The following is a 16,880-nucleotide window of genomic DNA, read 5'->3' as shown; positions in this document are numbered from 1 at the left end:
GTAAATGGATGTTTTTGAAGGTGATATCGTGTAAATGCTTTCCAAAGCTACTTTGCAGCCGTCACCATCTCCAGCCGTGATTTCTCCACTTCTGTACGAAGCCATCAACATCTCTTGCGGATTTGCAATGCAAAAATTGTCTGGCGCATGCCCACAGGTTGATTTATTTGCTACATCTTCGCAGTGGACGCTCTGTCGGTTGCGTTCCCTCCTTTAGCTCCCATTCCCACGTTAGTCTCGACCACCGGCCGTCATCCCTTCAAGTTGTGTGTCCTGCCTCACCCCACCTTTCGAAACTAAAATGATGCCTTTCATTTGCATATGATATCCAATTGACGTGTCCGTCTTCCAGTCTCAGTATGATTCCTAGCATGTGCATGTCTTCGCTTCCTTGTGCACTTCTCAACATTGGTTGCATTGTCTTCGTCAATGACCATGTTTGTGTTGCTTCTGTTGTTGCAGGTCACGTCCACTGATTAACAAACATTCTGTTTTAGGCATAATGCTTTCTTACTTTTTATTAAGTTCATATTATAATAACAACTTTGCTCTGCCCTGATACATCTCTCTTAATAATTTTCATCCCTCTCCCCCTTCACCAACCGCTCTACGTGTAAATGCACTTCTGTGTTTTCAATCTGTGTCCCTGCTCTTTTTGCGTTCAGTTTGTTATTCCCCCGCACATCCAATAAGCATGGTTGGCTGCGTACGGTGCGAAAGAAGTTCACCATGTAAACATACGCTGCGTTGAAACATGACCCGACTGCATATTCACACTGGAGACACAGGAGGGTGTTGCTATGAGATTTCCAAATTTTAATCGTAGACCAAACCTGGACAGATTTCTCAGTCAGCAGCCCGGTCTATAATTATCAGAACTACACAGTAAACGACAATAACAATCAAAACAATGAGGGTCCTATATCTCAGTACAAATACCTACAACCTGAACACAGATGGTAATTCCCGGACAGGTGGCAACTCTCGCCATGCCCATGCAAACATACACAACATCCTTACCATGAATCGGCTATGCGGCTGATTACATTTCAAGCATTGGAGATTTAATTTTGATCCAATTCTGTTCGTTTTGATTGATTTTGGCGCAGTTTAAAATATATATTTTTATATCAGTATTTACTTAACTGCACTCATGTTAATTCTGCTGTACTCAGCTCACCATTCTTTTAAAATAATTAAAAATTCTGATTAATAATTAAACATCCTCGGTTGTGCGTCCTGAGGTTCAGTATACAAACTGGATTTAGAACATTTGGTTTTATGCAACAAAAACTTTATTTCAAAATGTATTTTTAAAAAATATACGGACGAAAGCCACAAATCAAACGTTCTAAATAATACTGAATGTACTGCATACAATGTTAACAGTAAGAGCTCAAAGCAGGAACGTACATGTACAACTAAATAACGAAATTCGAATGTAAACAATAAATTGCTTAAAATATTGTACATATTGTTGCCCCGTAAAATAAAACATTCTTAATCTAATGAGTCGTGTTCAAAATAACGTCCAGTAGGATGTTAAAATTACTGTTAAGATACGACACATTACACGCCTTTTAACATTCTTATGATGACTTAAAATACAAAATTCATGACACTGTATCAAACTGAATTCCAGCACGAATACTGTTTAAATAGTCAGACACGGGAATGGATGCTCCAGGCGCCACTCTACGCGTGAGTGGAGCCAGTGGACTGAGAGGCCGTGCCAGGAGTCGATGTCGCTGACTGCTCAATGGCCACCACCCTCTCGGCCGCTGCATGGAGGGCGCCACGCTGAGCCTTGACCTTCAGCTTCCCGTCTTGGGTCAAGCAGCAGCTCACGCTCTGCGGGTCCACGTCCCTGGGCAGCTGCGTCTCCCTGTGGAACTCCTGGCAGCTGTGGCTGTAGCTGCCGCTGCTGACTTCTCCGCTCTTCACCTCGCGCCGTCCAGCCACCACCAGCTTGTCTCCAGACACCTTCACGGCCAGGTCCTGTGGGGAGAAGTCCTGCACGTCCAGGGACGCGACAAACCCGTCTCCCTGCTCCTGTGGATCTTCAATCTGGAACCCACTGCTCACGGCCGGCTGCTGCAGCAGTGCGTCTCCGAGGCTGCCCGGAGCCCACGTGTGGCTGCTGAGCTGATCGACTCCACGGAAGATTCTCTCCATCCTCTCGATCTCGCTCCTCATGTCTCGCTGCAGCTGCTGGAAGAGACTTTCACCGCGGGGCTTCCAGACCGGCCAGCCTTGCCAGACGCTACTCTCCATCACGTGCATCGCAGGGAAGTAAACACTCAGGGCCATGCTTGTTAGTTGATGTGCTTCACAGTGACGCTCGCTTCAGCTGTGAGCGCTGCTTCCTCCTCCGCCGATGTTCTGCCAGTGCAGATACAGGAGCTGCTTTTATAGCCCTGGCAGTGCTGACGAGCAGATGCCAGGGGGAGCCAGAATAGTCCAGAATGACGCAGCTGCTCCCAGGGCCTTCCATCATCGGCAAAGAATCAAGAGCGTGACTCGTGTCTCGGGCTGCAGTCTGTGAGCAGTTTACTGCCATGGAATTCACTCTGCACTGATAATTCACTCTGCACTGATAATTCACTCTGCACTGATAATTCACTCTGCACTGATAATTCACTATGCACTGATAATTCACTATGTAACACGATATTTGTTCCTGGGTAGTAAGTGTTACTTCCTATTTGCTTATGCCTCAAAAGTATAGAAAATGGCTCTTATTCACCACAAACTTTCATTTTGTGACCAGGACTTTACATGAAGGAATAACTCAAATGCACACGTTTTCTCATTGAAAATAGGTAAATTTATAAATATCAATGTCCTGGTCAAAAATTCAAAGTTTGTGGGGAATAATAGCCATTTTCTATACTTTTGAGGGATAGGCAAATAGGAAGTAACACTTACAACCCAGGAACAAACAAAACAATTTCGTCACACAGTGATATAATGAATGTAAAACAGTGATGTGCTCTTCTATATTGAATTGAAATTACTACACTTTGAATGGTGATACAAACCGACACTTACATTCTCGCTTACACAGCACAATGACATCCTCAGCCTTATCAGGAAAGACTGAGGCACACAGTGAGATGAGCAAAGCCAACGAATGTCTTACTTTAAACTTTATTAATGCAAACTATGAATTCTGTACAATGTTATTTTTAAAATTTACGTAATGCTAAAGTTGACAGCGTGAACTGGATGCTATTGTAGTGAACTTGTCGCAGAATGCAGCCTGAGACATGAGTCACTGATATTTTCTGCGGATGAGGGAAGCCCCTGGAAGCAGCTGCGTCATTCTGGACGCTTCTGGCTCCCCCTGGCATCTGCTCGTCAGCACTGCCAGGGCTATAAAAGCAGCTCCTGTCGCTGCACTGGCTAGAACATCGGCGGAGGAGGGAGCAGCGCTCACAGCTGAAGCGAGCGTCACTGTGAAGCACATCAACAAGCATGGCCCTGAGTGTTTACTTCCCTGCGATGCACGTGATGGAGAGGAGTGTCTGGCCAGGCTGGCCGGTCTGGAACCCCCGCGGTGAAAGTCTCTTCCAGCAGCTGCAGCGAGACATGAGGAGCGAGATCGAGAGGATGGAGAGAATCTTCCGTGAAGTCGATCAGCTCGGCAGCCACACGTGGGCTCCGGGCAGCCTCGGAGACGCACTGCTGCAGCAGCCGGCCGTGAGCAGTGGGTTCCAGATTGAAGATCCACAGGAGCAGGGAGACGGGTTCGTCGCGTCCCTGGACGTGCAGGACTTCTCCCCACAGGACCTGGCCGTGAAGGTGTCTGGAGACAAGCTGGTGGTGGCTGGACGGCGCGAGGTGAAGAGCGGAGAAGTCAGCAGCGGCAGCTACAGCCACAGCTGCCAGGAGTTCCACAGGGAGACGCAGCTGCCCAGGGACGTGGACCCGCAGAGCGTGAGCTGCTGCTTGACCCAAGACGGGAAGCTGAAGGTCAAGGCTCAGCGCCGCGCCCTCCCTGCAGCGGCCGAGAGGGTGGTGGCCATTGAGCAGCCAGCGACATCGACTCCTGACACGGCCTCTCAGTCCACTGGCTCCACTCACGCGTAGAGTGGCGCCTGGAGCATCCATTCCAGCAGCCTGCTTCATTGATGTTTTGATTGTACGGATATTTTGTTAAATCGGTTTCTATTCACGATATGTTCACTAATATTTGCGTTTTCAGCGTTCACATTCAAATCCATTGGAGTAAGTGTATCGCTGTTCATGATTGTCAAATTGTGTTGCATCGTTTTAATATCCCATTACACGTTCATATATTGCAATAAGATAATGCTGAATGTTATCTGAAAGTATTTTTCATCGTTATACATTGCTATTTTTCACATAGTATACATTTCTAACTGAATCTAAATTTTTATTGACAATACTGTACTGTTCTTGCCAATGGTATTTGACGAATGTTTTTTATATATATAATAAAATGCCTTTCAATTTCATGCAACAGTTGTACTGTTCTTTTTGTCTGCATTGTGTTTGTTTCATCGTTACTGTGGATCAGAGTTCTGGACACAGAATTCCCCAAAACTAAGACAACCGGTAACGCCGCCTCATTGCTCCCTGTCCATGACAACTCCCAAGGTGCCAGGCTCACGCCGTCGGCACTGCCTGTGTGGTCGTCCTGCCCAGTCACTCCGCACTCAGAATTGGGGCCGGGGTTGCAATGATCTACGTGAAATGTTACCACAAATGCCATTTCAGTTATATCGTCCTTCAACTGTTAACAAATCATACTGTTGTAATGCGAGCGTAAATGTTGGTTGCTGCTGGACTCTGGCCCAATCACACGACCCTTGGTATTGGGGGCGGAGCCCGGTATGGGGGGCGTGTGAGAGGGGCCGCCGTTCACCTCGGCTCCAATGGGAAGCGAGGTGAATGGAGGTGGAGCCAGCAGGGCAGTATGGGAAGGCCGGATCTGACGATCCGGATGGGAGGAGTCAGGGTCACGTGGGAGAGAGGTTATAGAGGGGAGCCCAGAAGAGATCGAGGCCAGTTGATGGAGTGAAGAAGTGGGACCACGTAGGGTGGCCGCCGTGCCATCAGAAAAGTGACTTTACCGAAAGAACCAAGAAGATGAATCCCTGAGGTCACGAAAGCTTTAAATCGAAAAATAACTCTGTTATTTATGGCTTTGGGCTGTTGCCAACAAAAGTAGCTGGGCAACAGGCTACACGGATTTGCCGTGTAACAAATTAACGTGACGATTAGTTGAAATGGTAGAAGATGTTCAGAAGACAATCGGGGCACCAAAAAGGTGGGAATTACCAAAACAGTATCGAGGAATGACACGGTTTATTTAAAATAGCACGTTCAATTAATGCGCCTTTTAATGTCATTCTTTTGGCAAACTTTTTTATCTTAGAGAATATTAAAACAACCTTAAGACATTAAACTAGTACAATTAAAAATTTACGCTTTATTTTAAAATTAACAAAATAAAGAAGCGATCTAATTCTTATACTGTTATAGTTTATCTTTCTGAATACACATTTAATGAAAATGTGATTTAGTAAATGGATGTTTTTGAAGGTGATATCGTGTAAATGCTTTCCAAAGCTACTTTTGCAGCCGTCACCATCTCCAGCCGTGATTTCTCCACTTCTGTACGAAGCCATCAACATCTCTTGCGGATTTGCAATGCAAAAATCGTCTGGCGCATGCCCACAGGTTGATTTATTTGCTACATCTTCGCAGTGGACGCTCTGTCGGTTGCGTTCCCTCCTTTAGCTCCCATTCCCACGTTAGTCTCGACCACCGGCCGTCATCCCTTCAAGTTGTGTGTCCTGCCTCACCCCACCTTTCGAAACTAAAATGATGCCTTTCATTTGCATATGATATCCAATTGACGTGTCCGTCTTCCAGTCTCAGTATGATTCCTAGCATGTGCATGTCTTCGCTTCCTTGTGCACTTCTCAACATTGGTTGCATTGTCTTCGTCAATGACCATGTTTGTGTTGCTTCTGTTGTTGCAGGTCACGTCCACTGATTAACAAACATTCTGTTTTAGGCATAATGCTTTCTTACTTTTTATTAAGTTCATATTATAATAACAACTTTGCTCTGCCCTGATACATCTCTCTTAATAATTTTCATCCCTCTCCCCCTTCACCAACTGCCCTACGTGTAAATGCACTTCTGTGTTTTCAATCTGTGTCCCTGTTCTTTTTGCGTTCAGTTTGTTATTCCCCCGCACCTCTATTAAAGCATGGTTGGCTGCGTACGGTGCGAAAGAAGTTCACCATGTAAACATACGCTGCGTTGAAACATGACCCTACTGCATATTCACACTGGAGACACAGGAGGGTGTTGCTATGAGATTTCCAAATTTTAATCGTAGACCAAACCTGGACAGATTTCTCAGTCAGCACCCGGTCTATAATTATCAGAACTACACAGTAAACGACAATAACAATCAAAACAATGAGGGTCCTATATCTCAGTACAAATACCTACAACCTGAACACAGATGGTAATTCCCGGACAGGTGGCAACTCTCGCCATGCCCATGCAAACATACACAACATCCTTACCATGAATCGGCTATGCGGCTGATTAAATTTCAAGCATTGGAGATTTAATTTTGATCCAATTCTGTTCGTTTTGATTGATTTTGGCGCAGTTTAAAATATATATTTTTATATCAGTATTTACTTAACTGCACTCATGTTAATTCTGCTGTACTCAGCTCACCATTCTTTTAAAATAATTAAAAATTCTGATTAATAATTAAACATCCTCGGTTGTGCGTCCTGAGGTTCAGTATACAAACTGGATTTAGAACATTTGGTTTTATGCAACAAAAACTTTATTTCAAAATGTATTTTTTAAAAATATACGGACGAAAGCCACAAATCAAACGTTCTAAATAATACTGAATGTACTGCATACAATGTTAACAGTAAGAGCTCAAAGCAGGAACGTACATGTACAACTAAATAACGAAATTCGAATGTAAACAATAAATTGCTTAACATATTGTACATATTGTTGCCCCGTAAAATAAAACATTCTTAATCTAATGAGTCGTGTTCAAAATAACGTCCAGTAGGATGTTAAAATTACTGTTAAGATACGACACATTACACGCCTTTTAACATTCTTATGATGACTTAAAATACAAAATTCATGACACTGTATCAAACTGAATTCCAGCACGAATACTGTTTAAATAGTCAGACACGGGAATGGATGCTCCAGGCGCCACTCTACGCGTGAGTGGAGCCAGTGGACTGAGAGGCCGTGCCAGGAGTCGATGTCGCTGACTGCTCAATGGCCACCACCCTCTCGGCCGCTGCATGGAGGGCGCCACGCTGAGCCTTGACCTTCAGCTTCCCGTCTTGGGTCAAGCAGCAGCTCACGCTCTGCGGGTCCACGTCCCTGGGCAGCTGCGTCTCCCTGTGGAACTCCTGGCAGCTGTGGCTGTAGCTGCCGCTGCTGACTTCTCCGCTCTTCACCTCGCGCCGTCCAGCCACCACCAGCTTGTCTCCAGACACCTTCACGGCCAGGTCCTGTGGGGAGAAGTCCTGCACGTCCAGGGACGCGACAAACCCGTCTCCCTGCTCCTGTGGATCTTCAATCTGGAACCCACTGCTCACGGCCGGCTGCTGCAGCAGTGCGTCTCCGAGGCTGCCCGGAGCCCACGTGTGGCTGCTGAGCTGATCGACTCCACGGAAGATTCTCTCCATCCTCTCGATCTCGCTCCTCATGTCTCGCTGCAGCTGCTGGAAGAGACTTTCACCGCGGGGCTTCCAGACCGGCCAGCCTTGCCAGACGCTCCTCTCCATCACGTGCATCGCAGGGAAGTAAACACTCAGGGCCATGCTTGTTAGTTGATGTGCTTCACAGTGACGCTCGCTTCAGCTGTGAGCGCTGCTTCCTCCTCCGCCGATGTTCTGCCAGTGCAGATACAGGAGCTGCTTTTATAGCCCTGGCAGTGCTGACGAGCAGATGCCAGGGGGAGCCAGAATAGTCCAGAATGACGCAGCTGCTCCCAGGGCCTTCCATCATCGGCAAAGAATCAAGAGCGTGACTCGTGTCTCGGGCTGCAGTCTGTGAGCAGTTTACTGCCATGGAATTCACTCTGCACTGATAATTCGCTCTGCACTGATAATTCACTCTGCACTGATAATTCACTCTGCACTGATAATTTACTATGCACTGATAATTCACTATGTAACACGATATTTGTTCCTGGGTAGTAAGTGTTACTTCCTATTTGCTTATGCCTCAAAAGTATAGAAAATGGCTCTTATTCACCACAAACTTTCATTTTGTGACCAGGACTTTACATGAAGGAATAACTCAAATGCACACGTTTTCTCATTGAAAATAGGTAAATTTATAAATATCAATGTCCTGGTCATAAATGCAAAGTTTGTGGGGAATAATAGCCATTTTCTATACTTTTGAGGGATAGGCAAATAGGAAGTAACACTTACAACCCAGGAACAAACAAAACAATTTCGTCACACAGTGATATAATGAATGTAAAACAGTGATGTGCTCTTCTATATTGAATTGAAATTACTACACTTTGAATGGTGATACAAACCGACACTTACATTCTCGCTTACACAGCACAATGACATCCTCAGCCTTATCAGGAAAGACTGAGGCACACAGTGAGATGAGCAAAGCCAACGAATGTCTTACTTTAAACTTTATTAATGCAAACTATGAATTCTGTACAATGTTATTTTTAAAATTTACGTAATGCTAAAGTTGACAGCGTGAACTGGATGCTATTGTAGTGAACTTGTCGCAGAATGCAGCCTGAGACATGAGTCACTGATATTTTCTGCGGATGAGGGAAGCCCCTGGAAGCAGCTGCGTCATTCTGGACGCTTCTGGCTCCCCCTGGCATCTGCTCGTCAGCACTGCCAGGGCTATAAAAGCAGCTCCTGTCGCTGCACTGGCAGAACATCGGCGGAGGAGGGAGCAGCGCTCACAGCTGAAGCGAGCGTCACTGTGAAGCACATCAACAAGCATGGCCCTGAGTGTTTACTTCCCTGCGATGCACGTGGTGGAGAGGAGCGTCTGGCCAGGCTGGCCGGTCTGGAACCCCCGCGGTGAAAGTCTCTTCCAGCACCTGCAGCGGGACATGAGGAGCGAGATCGAGAGGATGGAGAGAATTTTCCGTGGAGTCGATCAGCTCAGCAGCCACACGTGGGCTCCGGACAGCCTCGGAGACGCACTGCTGCAGCAGCCGGCCGTGAGCAGTGGGTTCCAGATTGAAGATCCACAGGAGCAGGGAGACGGGTTTGTCGCGTCCCTGGACGTGCAGGACTTCTCCCCACAGGACCTGGCCGTGAAGGTGTCTGGAGACAAGCTGGTGGTGGCTGGACGGCGCGAGGTGAAGAGCGGAGAAGTCAGCAGCGGCAGCTACAGCCACAGCTGCCAGGAGTTCCACAGGGAGACGCAGCTGCCCAGGGACGTGGACCCGCAGAGCGTGAGCTGCTGCTTGACCCAAGACGGGAAGCTGAAGGTCAAGGCTCAGCGCCGCGCCCTCCCTGCAGCGGCCGAGAGGGTGGTGGCCATTGAGCAGCCAGCGACATCGACTCCTGGCACGGCCTCTCAGTCCACTGGCTCCACTCACGCGTAGAGTGGCGCCTGGAGCATCCATTCCAGCAGCCTGCTTCATTGATGATTTACTTACATGGATATTTTGTTGAATCGGGTTCTATTCACGATATGTTCTTATAATATTTACGTTTTCAGCGTTCACATTCAACTCCATTGGAGTAAGTGTATCGCTGTACATGATTGTCAAATTGTATTGCATCGTTTTAATTTTCCATTACACGTTCATATATTGAAATATAATGCTGAATGTTATCTTCACGTATTTTTCATCGCTGTACATTGCTATTTTTCACATAGTATACATTTCTAACTGAATCTAAATTATTATTGACAATACTATACTGTTTTTGGCAATCGTTTTTGACGAATGTTTTTTTTAATATAATAAAATGCCTTTCAATTTCATACAACAGTTGCACTGTTCTTTTTGTCTGTATTGTGTTTGTTTCATCGTTGCTGTGGATCAGAGATCTTGAGACAGAATTCCCCAAAACTAAGACAACCGGTAGCGCCGCCTCATTGCTCCCTGTCCATGACAACTCCCAAGGTGCCAGGCTCACGCCGTCGGCCCTGCCTGTGTGGTCGTCCTGCCGAGTCACTCGCAACTCAGAATTGGGGCCGGGGTTGCAATGATTTACGTGAAATGTTACCACAAAGCCCATTTCACTTCTATCGCCCTTCAACTGTTAACAAATCCTAACGTGAAGAGTTGTTTCTCACATCGTATGGCCAATCGTAAACACGGATAAATTAGTTGCCCTTGAATATTGCGACTGAGAGAATGGAAATCAGTTACAGCACAGCAATGCTGCTGTAGCAGTGTAAGTCACGCTGCTATTAAAATATTCTGTCTCGAATTTCCTGGCTGGCTGCTGGCTGTGCTTCTCTCCACCCCAACAATAACTCTGTTGTTAGTGGCTTTGGGCTGTTGCCAACAAAATTCGTTTTGCAGCTCGCTACACGGAATTTGTCGTGGAAGAAATAAACGTTACGATTAGTTGAAATGGCAGAAGATCATAAGACATTCGGGGCACCAAAAAGGTGGGAATAACCAAAACTATCGAAGAATGACACGATTGATTTAAAATAGCACTTTCAAATAATGCGCCTTTAAATGTAAATTTTTTGTCAAAACATTTTTTTATCTTAGAGAATAAAAAAAAACCCTTAAGACATATTAAACTTTTGATTTAATGCTTCCGTGACTGCAGGGATTCATATTCTTGGTTCTTTCGGTAAAGTCACGAAGAAGGAAAACAAAAAAAATTTCTCACGACGTTATTATTTTATTGTTTCCCTTCTACGTGACTTTACCGAAAGAACCAAGAATACATATGAAAATAGTACAATGAAAAAATTACGCTTTATTGTAAATTAGCAAAATAAACTATGTAATTCCTTTACTATTACTCATTGGTTTTTTCGGTAAAGTCACGTATGTAGAAATAAAATAAAATTTTAATGAATAAAATGTAATCAAATTAAAATAAATCACGACGTTTCGAACGCAACACAAGCGCTCATCATCAGGTGGGAATGGGGTGAAACATATAGCGAGGGAACACACAGGGGGACATCACGTACATAGCATATAGAAAACGGCAAATTGTTATCGTTTATCTTTCTGAATACACATTTAATGAAAATGTGTTTTAGTAATTGGATGTTTTTGAAGTTGATATCGTGTAAATGTTTTCGAAAGCTACTTATGCAGCCGTCACCATCTCCAGCCGTGATTTCGCCACTTCTGTACGAAGCCATCACCATCTCTTGCGGATTTCCGATGCAAAAATCTGTCTGTCTCGTTCCCACAGCTTGATTTATTCGCTCCATCTTCGCATTCGACTCTGTTGGTTGTGTTCCCTCCTTTAGCTCCCATTCCCACGTTAGTCTCGTCCACCGGCCGTCATCCCTTCAGGTTGTGTCCTGCCTCACCCCAACTTTCGAAACTAAAATAATGCCTTTAATTTGCATATGATATCCAATTGACGTGTCCTGCTTCCAGTCTCAGTATAATTCCTAGCATTTGCATGTCTACGCTTCCTTGTGCACTTCTCAACATTGGCTCCATTGTCTTCATCAATGGCCATGTTTGTGATGAGTCTGTTATTGCAGGTCATGTCCCCTGATTAACGAGCATTCTGCTTAAGGCAAAATGCTTTCTTACGTTTTATTATTAAGTTCAGATTACAATAACCACTTTGCTCTGCCCTGATACGTCTCTCTTAATACTTTTCATCCCTCTCCCCCTTCAACAACCGCCCTACGTGTAAATGCACTTCTGTGTTTTCAATCTGTGTCCCTGTTCTTTTTGCGTTCAGTTTGTTATTCCCCCGCACCTCCATTAAAGCATGGTTGGCTGCGTACGGTGCGAAAGAAGTTCACCAAGCAAACATACGCTGCGTTGAACAAGTGACTCTACTGCATATTCACACTGGAGACACAGGAGGGTGTTGCTATGAGATTGCCAACTTTTTGACTGTAGACCAAACCTGGACAGATTTCTCAGTCAGCACTCGGTCTATAATTATCAGAACTTCACAGTAAACGACACAATAAGGGTGCTATATCTCGGTACAAATTGATACCTACCAAATGAACAGAGATGGATATTCCCGGACAGGTGGCAACTCTCGCCATGCCCATGCAAACATACACAACATCCTGACCATGAATCGGCTATGCGGCTGATTAAATGTCAAGCATTGGAGATTTAATTTTGATCAAATTTTGTTCATTTTGATCGATTATTGCGCAGTTTAAATATGTATTTTCATATCAGTATTTACGTCACTACACTGATGTCCATTCGGCTGTACTCAGCTCACCGTTCATTTAAAATAATTTAAAATGCTGCTTAATAATTCAACATCCTCAGTTGTGCATCATGAGGTTCAGTATATAAACTGGACTTAGAACATTGGGTTTTATGCAACAAAAACTTTATTTAAAAATGTCTTTAAAAAAAATACAGTATACGGACGAAAGCCACAAATCAAACGTTGTTTTTGTTTATGTACTGCATACAATGTTAACAGTAAGAGCTCAAAGCAGGAACGTACATGTACACCTAAATAACTATATTCGTGTGTAAACAATAAATTGCTTACAATATTGTACTTAATGTTGCCCCGTAAAATGCAACATTCTTAATCTAATGAGTCGCATTGAAAATAACGTCCTGCAGGATGTTAAATTACTGTTAAGATACGACACATTACATATATTTAAACATTCTCATGAAGACTTAAAATACAAAATTCATGACATTGTATCAAATTAAATTCCAGCACGAATACTGTTTAAATAACCAGACACGGGAATGGATGCTCCAGGACGCCACTCTACGCGTGAGTGGAGCCAGTGGACTGAGAGGCCGTGCCAGGAGTCGATGTCGCTGGCTGCTCAATGGCCACCACCCTCTCGGCCGCTGCAGGGAGGGCGCGGCGCTGAGCCTTGACCTTCAGCTTCCCGTCTTGGGTCAAGCAGCAGCTCACGCTCTGCGGGTCCACGTCCCTGGGCAGCTGCGTCTCCCTGTGGAACTCCTGGCAGCTGTGGCTGTAGCTGCCGCTGCTGACTTCTCCGCTCTTCACCTCGCGCCGTCCAGCCACCACCAGCTTGTCTCCAGACACCTTCACGGCCAGGTCCTGTGGGGAGAAGTCCTGCACGTCCAGGGACGCGACAAACCCGTCTCCCTGCTCCTGTGGATCTTCAATCTGGAACCCACTGCTCACGGCCGGCTGCTGCAGCAGTGCGTCTCCGAGGCTGCCCGGAGCCCACGTGTGGCTGCTGAGCTGATCGACTCCACGGAAGATTCTCTCCATCCTCTCGATCTCGCTCCTCATGTCTCGCTGCAGCTGCTGGAAGAGGCTTTCACCGCGGGGGTTCCAGACCGGCCAGCCTGGCCAGACGCTCCTTTCCATCACGTGCATCGCAGGGAAGTAAACACTCAGGGCCATGCTTGCTTGTTGATGTGCTTCACAGTGAGGCTCCCTTCAGCTGTGAGCGCTGCTCCCTCCTCCGCCGATGTTCTGCCAGTGCAGCTACAGGAGCTGCTTTTATAGCCCTGGTAGTAGCTACGAGCAGATGCCAGGGGGAGCCAGAAGCGTCCAGATTGACGCAGCTGCTCCCATGGGCTTCCATCATCGGCAGAGAATCAAGAGCGTGACTCGTGTCTCAGGCTGCAGTCTGTGAGCATTTTACTGGCATGGAATTCACTCTGCACTGATAATTCACTATGCACTGAAAATTCACTATGCACTGATAATTCACTATGCACTGATAATTCACTATGCACTGATAATTCACTATGTACACCGATTTTTGTTCCTGGGTAGTAAGTGTTATTTTCTAATTGCTAATGCCTCAAAATGATCGAAAATGGCTATTATTCCCCACAAGCTTTGCTGTTGTGACCAGGACTTTACGTGAAGGAATGACACAAATGCACACGTTTTCTCATTGAAAATAGGTAAATTTAAAATTATCAATGTCCTGGTCACAAAAGCAAAGTTTGTGAGGAATAATAGCCGTTTTCTGTACTTTTTAGGCATACGCAATTAGGAAATAACACTTACTACCCAGGATCAAAATAAAAATGCATTACACAGTGATATAATGATTGTAAAACAGAGTGATGTGCTCTTCAATATTGAATTGAAATTACTACACTTTGAAGCGTGATACAAACCGACACTTACATTCTCGCTTACACAGCACAATGACATCATCAGCCTTATCAGGAAAGACTGAGGCACACAGTGAGATGAGCAAAGCCAACGAATGTGTCTTACTTTAAACTTTATTAATGCAAACTATACATTCTGTACGATGTTATTTTTAAAATATACGTAGTGCTAAAGTTGGCAGCGTGAACTGGATGCTATTGTAGTGAACTTGTCACAGAATGCAGCCTGAGACACGAGTCACTGCTATTTTCTGCGGATGCGGGAAGCCCCTGGGAGCAGCTGCGTCATTCTGGACGCTTCTGGCTCCCCCTGGCATCTGCTCGTCAGCACTGCCAGGGCTATAAAAGCAGCTCCTGTAGCTGCACTGGCAGAACATCGGCAGAGGAGGGAGCAGCGCTCACAGCTGAAGCGAGCCTCACTGTGAAGCACATCAACAAGCAAGCATGGCCCTGAGTGTTTACTTCCCTGCGATGCACGTGATGGAGAGGAGCGTCTGGCCAGGCTGGCCGGTCTGGAAGCCCCGCGGTGAAAGCCTCTTCCAGCAGCTGCAGCGATACATGAGGAGCGAGATCGAGAGGATGGAGAGAATCTTCCGTGGAGTCGATCAGCTCAGCAGCCACACGTGGGCTCCGGGCAGCCTCGGAGACGCACTGCTGCAGCAGCCGGCCGTGAGCAGTGGGTTCCAGATTGAAGATCCACAGGAGCAGGGAGACGGGTTTGTCGCGTCCCTGGACGTGCAGGACTTCTCCCCACAGGACCTGGCCGTGAAGGTGTCTGGAGACAAGCTGGTGGTGGCTGGACGGCGCGAGGTGAAGAGCGGAGAAGTCAGCAGCGGCAGCTACAGCCACAGCTGCCAGGAGTTCCACAGGGAGACGCAGCTGCCCAGGGACGTGGACCCGCAGAGCGTGAGCTGCTGCTTGACCCAAGACGGGAAGCTGAAGGTCAAGGCTCAGCGCCGCGCCCTCCCTGCAGCGGCCGAGAGGGTGGTGGCCATTGAGCAGCCAGCGACATCGACTCCTGGCACGGCCTCTCAGTCCACTGGCTCCACTCACGCGTAGAGTGGCGTCCTGGAGCATCCATTACAGCAACCTGCTTCATTGATGTTTTTATTGTACGGATATTACTGGTAGGAACCTCCTGGTTACACCAGCCCACAGGGGATTATTGTGTCCGTCGTGCAGGGAGGGGCTGGGTGGGGAGGGGCTGGGTGGGGTGGGTGGGGCTGAGTGGGGGGTGGGAGGGGTGGGGCTGGGGGGGGGGAGGGGCTGGTCACCCCGTGGTGCCCTTATAAAACTCAACGTTTAACCTACTCACGCCAGCTTGTGCCCGCCCTCACAGTCGGGAATATTTGCAGAATGCACCACGCCGCCGTTGACCCTGGCCATTGACCGAGCAACCCAACGTTCCTACCACCTCCACAGGAATGTGTTTAGTTAAAGCAGTTTCTATTCACGCTATGTTAACTAATATTTCATTTTTCAGAGTTCACATTCAACTCCATTGGAGTAAGTGTATCGCTGTGCATGATTGTCAAATTGTATTGCATCGTGTTAATTTGCAATTACACGATCATATATTACAATAAGATAATGCTAAATGTTATCTTCAAGTATTTTTCATCGTTATACATTGCTATTTTTCACGTAGTGCCCATTTTTAACTGAATCTAAATATTTATTAACAAAACTATACTCTTTTTTGGCAATGGTAAATGACGAATATTTTTTTAACATAATAAAATGCCTCTTAATTTCATGAAACAGTTGCACTGTTCTTTTTTTCTGAATTGTGTTTGTTTCATCGTTGCTGTGGATCAGAGTTCTTGAGACAGAATTCCCCAAAACTAAGACAACCGGTAACGCCGCCTCATTGCTCCCTGTCCATGACAACTCCCAAGGCGCCAGGCTCACGCTGTCGGGTCCTGCCTGTGTGGTCGTCCTACCCAGTCACTCCGCACTCACAATTTGGGATTGGCTTGCAATGATCAAAGATCAATCTTACCACTTCACATTTCACATTTATCACCCTTCAATTAGTAGTAAATACGTCGCTAAGGAATTGGTCCTCTAATCGTGGGGACAAGCGTGCCACAGAAAAAATCAGTTGCCATTAAATGTTGCGACGCAGAGAATGTAAATAGTTACATGACAACATCGCTGCTTTAGCACTGCAAGTCACGCTGCTATTACTGGTGGGAACCTCCTGGTTACACCAGCCCACAGGGGATTATTGTGTCCGTCGTGCAGGGAGGGGCTGGGTGGGGAGGGGCTGGGTGGAGAGGGTGGGGAGGGGCTGGGTGGGGTGGGGAGGGGCTGGGTGGAGAGGATGGGGAGGGGCTGGGTGGGGAGGGGAGGGTGGGGAGGGGCTGGGTGGGGAGGGTGGGGGGTGAGAGGGGTGGGGCTGGGTGGGGAGGGGAGGGGCTGGTCACCCCGTGGTGCCTTTATCAACGTTTGACCTACTCACGCCGGCTTGTGACCGCCCTCACAGTCGGGCATATTTGCGGAATACACCACGCCGCCGGTGACCCTGGCCATTGACCGAGCAACCCAACGTTCCTACCAGCTCCCT

General features: G+C 46.6%; 6 protein-coding genes across 6 annotated transcripts; 3 read left to right on the top strand and 3 right to left on the bottom strand.

Annotated features, from left to right (window-relative positions):
- Positions 1-1,272: 1,272 nt before the first annotated feature.
- Positions 1,273-2,325, bottom strand: LOC133345736 (heat shock protein 30-like). The gene has a single exon (XM_061556705.1). It carries the CDS (start codon positions 2,308-2,310, stop codon positions 1,696-1,698), a length of 615 nt encoding a protein of 204 aa, XP_061412689.1. The 5' UTR covers positions 2,311-2,325; the 3' UTR covers positions 1,273-1,695.
- Positions 2,326-3,424: 1,099 nt separating this feature from the next.
- Positions 3,425-4,481, top strand: LOC133345735 (heat shock protein beta-11-like). The gene has a single exon (XM_061556704.1). The coding sequence runs from the start codon at positions 3,478-3,480 to the stop codon at positions 4,090-4,092; it is 615 nt and encodes a 204-aa protein (XP_061412688.1). The 5' UTR covers positions 3,425-3,477; the 3' UTR covers positions 4,093-4,481.
- Positions 4,482-7,020: 2,539 nt separating this feature from the next.
- Positions 7,021-7,932, bottom strand: LOC133345839 (heat shock protein 30-like). The gene has a single exon (XM_061556860.1). It carries the CDS (start codon positions 7,860-7,862, stop codon positions 7,248-7,250), a length of 615 nt encoding a protein of 204 aa, XP_061412844.1. The 5' UTR covers positions 7,863-7,932; the 3' UTR covers positions 7,021-7,247.
- A 1,034-nt stretch (positions 7,933-8,966) lies between these two features.
- On the top strand, positions 8,967-9,683 carry LOC133345840 (heat shock protein beta-11-like). The gene has a single exon (XM_061556861.1). The coding sequence runs from the start codon at positions 9,029-9,031 to the stop codon at positions 9,641-9,643; it is 615 nt and encodes a 204-aa protein (XP_061412845.1). The 5' UTR covers positions 8,967-9,028; the 3' UTR covers positions 9,644-9,683.
- A 2,930-nt stretch (positions 9,684-12,613) lies between these two features.
- LOC133345837 (heat shock protein beta-11-like) lies at positions 12,614-13,655 on the bottom strand. The gene has a single exon (XM_061556857.1). It carries the CDS (start codon positions 13,581-13,583, stop codon positions 12,969-12,971), a length of 615 nt encoding a protein of 204 aa, XP_061412841.1. The 5' UTR covers positions 13,584-13,655; the 3' UTR covers positions 12,614-12,968.
- Positions 13,656-14,680: 1,025 nt separating this feature from the next.
- LOC133345838 (heat shock protein beta-11-like) lies at positions 14,681-16,072 on the top strand. The gene has a single exon (XM_061556859.1). It carries the CDS (start codon positions 14,756-14,758, stop codon positions 15,368-15,370), a length of 615 nt encoding a protein of 204 aa, XP_061412843.1. The 5' UTR covers positions 14,681-14,755; the 3' UTR covers positions 15,371-16,072.
- The last annotated feature ends 808 nt before the right edge of the window (positions 16,073-16,880 follow it).

Source organism: Lethenteron reissneri, chromosome 23, assembly GCF_015708825.2.
Source record: "Lethenteron reissneri isolate LAM-NWPU_2019-01 chromosome 23, ASM1570882v1, whole genome shotgun sequence".
NCBI classification, from domain to species: Eukaryota; Metazoa; Chordata; class Hyperoartia; order Petromyzontiformes; family Petromyzontidae; genus Lethenteron; species Lethenteron reissneri.
The sequence above is the reverse complement of the archived record's forward strand: the minus strand, read 5'-3'. Positions and strand labels throughout refer to the sequence as shown.

What these genes read in the sequence shown, in the direction of transcription:
- LOC133345736 (XM_061556705.1), bottom strand. Translation starts at nt 2,310, where the DNA reads ATGGCCCTGAGTGTTTACTTCCCTGCGATGCACGTGATGGAGAGTAGC.
- LOC133345735 (XM_061556704.1), top strand. Translation starts at nt 3,478, where the DNA reads ATGGCCCTGAGTGTTTACTTCCCTGCGATGCACGTGATGGAGAGGAGT.
- LOC133345839 (XM_061556860.1), bottom strand. Translation starts at nt 7,862, where the DNA reads ATGGCCCTGAGTGTTTACTTCCCTGCGATGCACGTGATGGAGAGGAGC.
- LOC133345840 (XM_061556861.1), top strand. Translation starts at nt 9,029, where the DNA reads ATGGCCCTGAGTGTTTACTTCCCTGCGATGCACGTGGTGGAGAGGAGC.
- LOC133345837 (XM_061556857.1), bottom strand. Translation starts at nt 13,583, where the DNA reads ATGGCCCTGAGTGTTTACTTCCCTGCGATGCACGTGATGGAAAGGAGC.
- LOC133345838 (XM_061556859.1), top strand. Translation starts at nt 14,756, where the DNA reads ATGGCCCTGAGTGTTTACTTCCCTGCGATGCACGTGATGGAGAGGAGC.